General features: G+C 34.8%; 1 protein-coding gene across 1 annotated transcript; it reads left to right on the plus strand.

The window, feature by feature from the left end:
- Positions 1 to 2,694: 2,694 nt before the first annotated feature.
- On the plus strand, positions 2,695 to 3,402 carry LOC149204082 (uncharacterized). Its single transcript, XM_089397034.1, has one exon. It carries the CDS (start codon positions 2,695 to 2,697, stop codon positions 3,400 to 3,402), a length of 708 nt encoding a protein of 235 aa, XP_089253160.1.
- Positions 3,403 to 10,324: the final 6,922 nt, after the last annotated feature.

The raw sequence follows: 10,324 nt of genomic DNA on the forward strand, positions 1-10,324 counted from the left end.
GCTTTACACTTGTTGCACTACCATGATAACCGATTGGGCCAACACCCAAGATTCTGCTACTATCTTTATAACATTCTAATGCGCCACTGTAGCCAAGCAACTTCTAGTGTTTTTGTGAAGAAGTATATTGAGAACAACTTGCCAACAACGGTTGCAGACCTATGATAGTGTCTTCGTGACTCTCCAGATTCAAGATTGCCAGAGAAAATAATGTGGTTCGGTTCAGCCCTACGAGGAACACAGTCTTTCTGGAACAAACGACGATCTGAGCTGACTGACATGATCACGCAAATAGGAAGTCCGACATTCTTTTTCACTCTCAGTGCAGCTGATACTAAATGGCATGACTTGCACATGATCATGCCTACCAGTGTTCCTTCCAATTCAGTCAACCACTTCCAATGGAAAATTCAAAACATAATTAAAAACCCACATCTAACAGCCCAATATATGCATTGCAGATTTACAATTTTCCTTGAAGAAATCCTGCAAAAAGGCCTCCATGCAGTAGACTACTGGTGCAGGTATTTTTTAATATCCATTTCCCTCTACATTAATTTTCTACGTTGCATATATATGTATTAACCAGATTTAACCTTCATATTATATTCAGATACGAATGGCAACATAGAGGATCCGCACACATTCATGGCTTCCTCTGGCTGCAAAATGCACCAAACATGGACACAATTGACTGGAACAATGCATTAGAAGTTGCTGATGCACAAAAATATTTCGACCACTACGTAACTGCCTGGAATCCACGTCAGGCAGAACACTGAAATATTCCGCTTCACCAATCAACAATTCATAACCCATGTCTTCTTGACACAGCATCAATATTCACGTCCAATCAGTCTGAAGACTATATAGAGCTCGTCAACTGCGTTCAACGTCATACAAAGTGTCATGAATCTTCTTGTCTTCACAAGAAAGACAATGTACTTAGCTGCCAGTATGGAGTAACGTGGGAGTTGAAGTCCACATCTCCAATTTTCATTGATGATAAAGGTCATAAAACCTACGTCCCTGCTCGCAATGATGAAAGATTGAATATTCACAATGCTAATCTACTCTCTATTTGGAGAGAAAATGTTGATTGCCAACCAGTCCTTTCTCGCCATGCTATGTTAAAATATATTTCAAAGTATGCAGCAAAAGCAGAAACAAGATCTGAGAGCTACCATCAAATGCTATCACAGCTATCACAAAGTGTCATTCCAGAAGCACCTACTGTTGTTGTTACCCAAAAACTCCTTACAGAAACCATTGCAGATAGAGACATTGGAGCACAAGAAATATGCCATATGTTACAAAAGCTACCTCTCTCTCTATAGTCGTACATTTCATTCTTTGAATGTCAACAAGACTATTTTCAAATGTGTTTCACAAGATTCTGAGAATCCCGGTTCGACACCAAACTTTATCCTTGCATACATGAACAGGCTTGTCTCATTGGAATCACTGCCCCTCCTTGAAGTTGCATGCTCATGGTCATATTCTGCCCAGCGGAAAAAAAAACCAATGGAAACACATATTCCCTCCAATGATTGTACATGTCTTGCCCCGTTACAATGTCATTCCTTCCTCTGATGATCCTTCTTATGCCACCTTTTGCTGGAGTGAATTACTATTGTATTTCCCCTTCTGAACACTCCCCAATGATATTGGTTCAACTGATGCAGAAATTATTGCACACTGGGAACAAAAAAAGGGTACATATACACCATGTCATGTCCATCAAGAAATTGAAAACCCACAAACCCCACATACTGAAGATCAACTACCCCCGACACCCCTCATGATTCCATGCAGATGAATGAATGGCAAATCCTCTCTCAGCTACACCCAGGTTACAATATTTCAATTGATGACCTCGACATGATTGGCTACCGTGACTTCAATGCCAACCACAATTAGTCACATAATACTATCCCTCCCCACTTTCAAGAAACTGTCATAAATTTCATTGAATTCAACCGCTCAACCATTCAAAACCAACATCATTCTTTTTCCAACCTTCCCCAAGATCACACATTATCTCCTACCCAAAACATAGCTTTCACCACTATTTTTTCACACTTTAAAACCCCTTCGCCAAAACCCCCACACAGAATAATCATACAAGGAACATCTGGGACAAGAAAATCCCATTTGATTAAATGTCTGCACCATGCATTTGTGGAAAAATCACCAGCAAACAAAAACCCTTTGTTGTTACTTGCACCAACCGGCGTTGCAGCTTTCAATATAAATGCCCTTACAATTCACTATGCCCTTCGTATCCGTATCCAAACAATGCATCCTCTTGAAGGCCAACCACTCCTACAAATGCAAGAGCAACTCTATCATGTAGAATACATTCTCATTGATGAAATGAGCTTCATTGGTCCAAACATTCTTTCTCACATTGATGATCGTCTAAGAGAGGCATTCCCTCTTCACCAAAATGCACCATTTGGTAATCGCTCAATTATCCTTGTCAGAGATTTAGGCTAGCTACCACCTGTAAAAGACATTCCTTTATACGTTGGGACATCACGTGGCACTGCACTTTGGCGCAACTTCGACATATTCATAACACTTTCAACCATTTTTCATCAACAAGGAGCTAGCCCGTCCCAGGTTGCTTTCCGGCAAATACTCACAAATCTCAAAAATGGAATATCTACACTTGAAGATTGGCAACACCTAATGTCAGGAACAAATTCGTCTCTTACACATGAAGAGAAACACACATTTGAAGAATCCATGCACCTATATGCAACAAACAACTCAGTTGTCTTGCATAATAGGAAAATGCTTAAAAAATTGAACATCCCAGTAGCGCTTTGCTCTGCAGAACAACAAAGGCAGAAAACTCCTACTACAACAGAAGATGAGCATTTGCCTGCAAAAGTGCTCTTATGCAACGAACAAAAAGTTATGCTCACCAGCAACTTATGGGTACATGCAGGCCTCGTCAATGGCACACTTGGGAAGGTCATCTCAATATTTTATTCAATTGGCTCAAAGCCCCCAGAATTACCATCCTTCGTGGTTGTCGACTTTAGACAATACAAAGGAACACCATGGGACATTTCACACCCAACATATGTACCCATTTCTCCCATCACAAGGGGTACACACCGTCAGATACCACTTCAAATGGCATGGGCTTTAACGATACACAAGTCACAAGGAATGACATTAGACAAAGCAACAGTAGACATCGGCACCAAAGAACGACAAGGGCTAACATTCACTGCAATTTCAAGAGTGCGGTCATTGGCAGAAATTCAAATCAATCCAGCATTCCCATTCTCACGCATTGCACAAATGCACGAGAATCCATATCTTAAGCGTAGACAGCAAGAGGAATCATTGCTCGCATCAAAATCTATGCAAGAGAATACACTCTAGCCAATCGTACAGCATGTCTTCCAGAATTACCCACATGGTAAACACCACTTACTACATAACCAAATTTCACATACATTTGCTTGCTATTACATTTAACCTCATATGATTTTATATTAGTTTGAAATAATTTATTTTATTTCAAATATTCAAACAAAATGTTTCCCGCTAAGAACAGCAAGGTCTAGCATTCACTACAATTTAAAAATTTCTTTAAAAAAATATTTATTTTACTTCATCTCTTTAAAAAAAATGCTTTCGTCAAACACATCCATTGTCACTTACAATGTTTTCTTTTTGGATGGCAACAGGTATGGATACAGGCTACCTACGAATGTTGTATGAGTATTGCCAAGAAATTCAGCAACAAGAACTTACATTACAAGATATGCAAACAAGGATCCTGCCCCAACAATCATTGCCTCTTTACTGTTTGCGTCCAACCATTGAATTGTTAAAGAAGATAAGAAAAATACTTAAGATAACAATTCACATCCATGAAAGGGACGCACACAGGAAAATGCGGCATCAATTGCAGGAACAACTCGCACAGTTTGGCACCACAATAAACATTAATTGGTGTTGCCGATGCCATGCCCCATCATGCATATATGATTAGCTGCTCATTGTCAATTACATCTATATGTAATAGAATGCTTTTATTGTACATATGTTTAGAAGCTAAAGAATACTTTCATTGTATATATGTTTAGTTATTACCTACCTAACACGTCTCTATGTGTAGACCATATGTAAAATTTCAAAAAATACATTGCAAAGCATGTAATTTTCTTCTTTAGAATTGCTTGTGAAAAACACACAAAAACAAGTGAAATATTTAGAAGTATTCAAGTGAAATGCAACAGTGATGCTCCTAAATGTTCAGTTCACTCATCAGTGGTGTTTTCCCCAGTTGAAAAAGTTTCACTTGCTTTAATACAACTTTTATGCAACAAAGAAATAGCATTTATATAAAGTTACTAGACTTTATTTGGCTTAGGACATGTTTTACTTCACTAGTTAACCTTGACACAAAACTCAGCAGATATTTTCCAACCAACCTGAAAATGACTCGGCATATAGAAAACTAGAAAATTAAAGATTATTTAGAATTTAATAGCCCCCAGTTGAATCAAATTGGTCCAATGGGTCTTGGGCAGGTCATTCCAGTCAAACTTGGGTTTGGGTGGTTCAGAACTGACCTGATCTGGTTTGGGTGGTAGGTTGGGTAGAAGTGCCAGTTCCAAGTTGACTTGGCAGGGTCTGGTAACTATAAATCATGTACAAAGATTTATCAGATAATGTTAAAGTTTTAAACACAGCTTCAGTTACACTTTTAGAATTCAATCATTGTATAGTGCATCGAAAAATGATTGTTTTTTTTATCTGTATTTTGCCTTAATACAAACTTATTGTTTTGTTATGATGGCCCACTATCTAGCAATTGTAATGTTTACGCTTAAGTTCTCTTTATTAGTGGAGTTACAGCATGCAGGTTTGCAAAGTGTTTGATCTTCTCTTTTTATGTTTATTGTATCCTTTATTATACCCATTCATCTCAAAACTAGTGGCTATTGGCTTGGTATTTTCTTACATGTCAAGGAGCAATTCTCACCATTCCAACACCAAGTATGAATTCCACCTTATGAACTCTGCCTTATGCTTTATTGTGCTTTGGTTCATTCATTTATTTATTGGGTTGTATTTTAGAGATTGCCCAAATGTTTATTCCCATCATGTAGCCTGGTTGTCCTGAGTTGTCTTTCATACATGGGAATATGAACTTTTAAATGCCAATCATAATATGTAAGACTACAAAGAACCTTCCAATGTAGTCCTTATACTCTGTTCATAACTGGATTTTTAAACAAAATTCTTACCAACATGTTATTCATAACTTAATAGACCAATACAATTGATCCATGTAATATTTCCTTTTGATCCATGTATATTTTCGAACAAACAGTCGTAAATTGTTATGGCATGGCTACCAATTTGGTAAAAAATTCTTACCTAACATGTTATTCATAACTTAATAGACCAATACAATTGAGCAACAAGTTCTATTTTCATTCCTTTTACTCTCCAAAAAAAATGCCTGGCATATTGGTGGAAAAAGAGTTTCCCAGTTCTCAGAAGTTCCATTGCCCGTTCAAGGATTGCTCAGCAGTCTTGTTGAAGGATGTGCTTGAAGTAGGAAGCTCAACTGAGCCAGTTGTTGTTGTTTTAAAAGAGTCAGAATGCCCTGAATGCAGAAGGTTGTTTTGTGCTCGATGTGGTGGTAAGAATGATAAAAGGAGCTGAGATTTCCTTGGATTTGGGACCTGGGAGACAACAAAGTTGTGAAAAATACATATGGCTGTAAATATTGTTTACCAAATTCCATTGTGGTTTCTCTTTAAGTTGATCTTTGCAATGTAGTCTTGATTCTCTTACACAGGGGAATTGTCTGTTTTTCAGGTTGTATAGATGTTGAACAATTAATGTGCATTCATTATTGAATATGTATAGTAATGTTGTATTCAAGTATGTTTACAATGTTGTGTTCAAGTGTATTCACAATTTTTTCTTATACCACAACTTCTTCGTCATGAATAACTTGATTTGTTTCAAAGCGCATGCCATGAATATTCCGTTCAAGAGATACATGCTTGAACAAAAACAAACTTAAAATGTAGTAAGTTCAACCCCATACCTGTTGTGGATCTTTGATAGTCAGAGTTCTTGTGAAGTTTCATGAGTCAATAGAAAGCCTCAAAGGACCTTGTTAAGTCTCTTTACTGAAATATTTTTGAAGACTTACCTTTGCAGGTTTTGGATAATGTGATCAGGGGTGTTCTGAAGCACATATCAGATTGCATTGTAGCCACATTTCTCAGTGATAACGTTAAGCGGTTCAATACAAATGTTGTTATGGGAATTGAGGTCGATTTGACACTGCTGGAATCTTTTGCAGATACTCAATTTCATGACAGTGGCTTGCATTCCTCATGCTGCTTTGTAGCCCTCTATCTAATAATCTTAATTTCTTCATCTTTCATAAGCAATTTTGATGAGACTATACTAACTGTCTCTTCTAAATTTTTACTGTGCTCCTGTTGTTTAGCAACTTTAGTCTTAAACGAAGACAACTTCTGATTGTCCTCATCCATTTGCTTCATGGGTTCCACAACCATTTTATGATATGATCTCATCTCATACTTCAACCTTGCTTTGCCTACAAAATACTCTTTCACTGTTATAATAGCTCCAATAAAAAATAAAAAATTACTCACTCACATCAGAGTACATGAACCAAAAAGCATCTCCCACCTAATGCATCTTAGACATTACACAATCAATCAAAGAATCTTGTTGTGCATAATCATACTTTCCTAATAAATAATGTGTCTATGCTTAATTAGCTGTAACTATGTTAGGAGACACCCAAAAATGCATTTCCCCACCTGTAAATAACATCAAAGTACAACACTTCATTTCACTTTTTTCAAAAAAAGAGGATATGTTGAAACTGCGAGATGATTTCTGTTTCGTTCTATTCTGTGTCGTTGTCCTTCGTAGGTTTTGGATAATGTGATCAGGGGTGTTCTGAAGCACATATCAGATTGCATTGTAGCCACATTTCTCAGTGATAACGTTAAGCGGTTCAATACAAATGCTGATATGGGAATTGAGGTTGATTTGACACTGCTAGAATCTTTTGCAGATACTCAAATTCATGACAGTGGCTTGCATTCCTCATGCTGCTTTGTAGCCCTCTGTCTAATAATCTTAATTTCTTCATCTTTCATACGCAATTTTGATGAGACTATACTAACTATCTCTTCTAAATTTTTACTGTGCTCCTGTCATTTAGAAACTTTAGTCTTAAACCAAGACAACTTCTGATTGTCCTCATCCATTTGCTTCATGGGTTCCATAACCATTTTATGATATGATCTCATCTCATACTTCAACCTTGCTTTGCCTGCAAAATACTCTTACACTGTTATAATAGCTCCAATAAAAAATAAAAAATTACTCACTAGCATCAGAGTACATGAACCAAAAAGCATCTCCCACCTAATGCGTCTTAGACATTACACAATCAATCAAAGAATCCTGATGTGCGTAATCAGACTTTCCTAATAAATAATGTGTCTATGCTTAATGAGTTGTAACTATGTTAGGAGACACCCAGAAATGCATTTCCCCACCTATAAATAGCATCAGAGTACAACACTTCATTTCACTTTTTTTCAAAAAAAGAGGATATGTTGAAACTGCGAGATGATTTTTGTTTCGTTCTATTTTGTGCCATTGTCCTTATTTGTATCATGCTAGCTCCTACAACATGAGGGACTCGAGGGATCTTAATAGCTTTGAGTTCTATTGTGCTACTGCTTGTACATGTGTTTTTTCATGCAAGGTTATATCTATCCAGCACATAAAAGCCATATAAGAATAATGATTAAGACAAATGTACATTGTATATGTGATAGTTCTCGTTTCAGAAACTTTGTATGCCTATTGTACCACCCATTTCATGATAACATAACATTCATTGATATCTAGTGTGTATTCATTCACATCAAGTATATTCTCTTTTTACTCGTCCAGAGGTGATGATTTTGGTTTAAGGTTAAAGATCTAAAAATAATTTTTTATAATTATAGTTTTAACGCTGATAATTTTAAAATTTTGTTTCTACCTTTTTTAAATTGTTTTACAGTGATTGTATGTTTCAACGAAAACAACGTGTTTTTCTGTTCTGTTTTGCATTACCCTATTCTGTTTTGCATTACCCAAATTGAATTTGAAGTTTGCTTGATGCACCATTATTATTCATTCTTGATAGAGTTCCGAAGATCTCAACGCATTTGCAAAATGACTCCATCCAACTACACATGGATACATAAGGGGTAAACAGAATTAGACGACAAAAGGAGCATGTCTTTATTTGTTTTCACTGAAAATGAAAAATTAGAAATGGAGTTTTGGATCTCATTTCTCGTGCAGTCAATTTTATGTAAAGACCATGTAAAGTTCATAACATTTGCTTAAGAAGTACTGCCCAGCCATATGAATTATACAGTTTGTCAGAGCTTCGTAGTGACAATGGTCTGCACTGTCCATTGTGAACAAATAATGAGTAAAAAGATTAAAAAGATTTATGAATAATTAAGTAAATGAAATATAAAAAATGGATCTTACTTGGGACAAGCACAGATAGATTTGATACAAACTGCTCATTTTTAAATAAATTCAAACATATTAAAAAATATATATTTATATATAAAGAAGGATTTCTCGAATTTTCTTTAAAATATTTCTTGTTGCACTGCACTAATGTGGCATGTTTCACGAAGATTATGAATCAAATTTGGAGAAGATTTACAATTATGGAAGCATATGTTTGTGTAAAAGTTAACCAATACCCAAATTGAAAATACAATTGAGATTTTAATTAATAATATATATATATATATATTTCTAATATTTTTTAGAAAAATACTTGCACTTTTTAATCTTCTATAAAAATTCAACAATTCCAACTTCATAAGTCTATCAACCTCTCTTTGTACATTTTGAGACAATTACTAGTTCATATGGGTGAAGAAATAAGGCCCACCTTCCTTCGGCTCCTCACCTTCCCAAGTCTAATTACTCAATCAATATTGGTTAAATGTCGTTATTAAATTACACCTACTTTGTATTTGTAATTGGTAAAACGGACTTTTAGTTATTACTAAACCATGTTTTATTTCAACATATGAATTAAGGTATATGGTGAAGCTAAGTGAGCATGTAATCAACTTTGATGTTTAAACATCACAAAGTAACATAGTCTTTTGTAATTAGTGTACTAGTAAATGCATGAAGTTTTTTATAATTAATAAATAAATATTTAATTATTTGATTTTGTTGGTTTGCAATTTGCTAGCAAGAAACAAAGTTTTTGGACACAATAAGAGTTTGATGGGTTATTTTTATTTCCATGATACAATAAAAGTAGCTTTTATTTAATGTATAGGAAAAAAAAAAAAATCAAATAAAAATATATTTTTTTCTAGGTTTGAAAATAATATATGAGTTAGGATCTTTACTTTTAACCACCAGCGTAGATCCATCATAAGTAAGGATCTAACATGAGCAGATAGGGATCAAATTTCTTCACGTGCAAACTTCTTTACATTGTAAAATACAATGGGTTATTTTCATAGTTTAAAGTGTATTTTTGAATGTTAAAAACTTAATTTTTCATGAGATATACACAATTTTTTTAAACCATATAATATATACTCAATTGACATTAAAATATTTTACATAACATGTATAAAGAAACATTTTATGACCCAAATTAAAATGGTTTTTTATTATTAACATATTTTTAAATACATGTCAATGTTTTTTTTTTTTTGTAAGCTGGGGGGGACTCTCTGATTTACATGTCCATTATGTACCCCTCTACGGGGGAGGGGTAGCCCAAGATTTGAACCCAAGACTTCCGGTTCGGTGAGACTTCATTTCCAGGGCCCTTGCCGCTTGAGCTACCCCATGTGGACAAATACATGTCAATGTTAATTTGTATTAAAATATTTTATAGATAACCAAATTATAAGATTTAAACATCTTAATTACAGTTTTTTTACTTCTAATTACAATATCTTACAATTAATAGACATACATTGAATAAAGAGATAGATCAAAATATGTAACTACTCAGACACATACTCTCATGTATTTCTTTATTCACTATCTATCTATTTATTCTTTTTTTATTCACTACCTCTATATACCAAATTATATTAATAATATAATATAATTTCAGTATTTTTTATTTTTTTTTAAAGAAATAACACATATTATATATTATGATCAGAAACATACTCTGACATGTCTCTTTATTAACTGTCTTTATGTACCTGATTATATTAATAATACA

The sequence above is a fragment of the Pinus tabuliformis genome, chromosome 1_2, assembly GCF_031772625.1.
Source record: "Pinus tabuliformis cultivar Carrire ecotype Pingquan chromosome 1_2, CPIR1, whole genome shotgun sequence".
Classification (NCBI taxonomy): domain Eukaryota; kingdom Viridiplantae; phylum Streptophyta; class Pinopsida; order Pinales; family Pinaceae; genus Pinus; species Pinus tabuliformis.

Excerpts from the sequence above, each read along its gene's own strand:
- LOC149204082 (XM_089397034.1), top strand. The coding sequence starts at position 2,695 with ATGTCAGGAACAAATTCGTCTCTTACACATGAAGAGAAACACACATTT.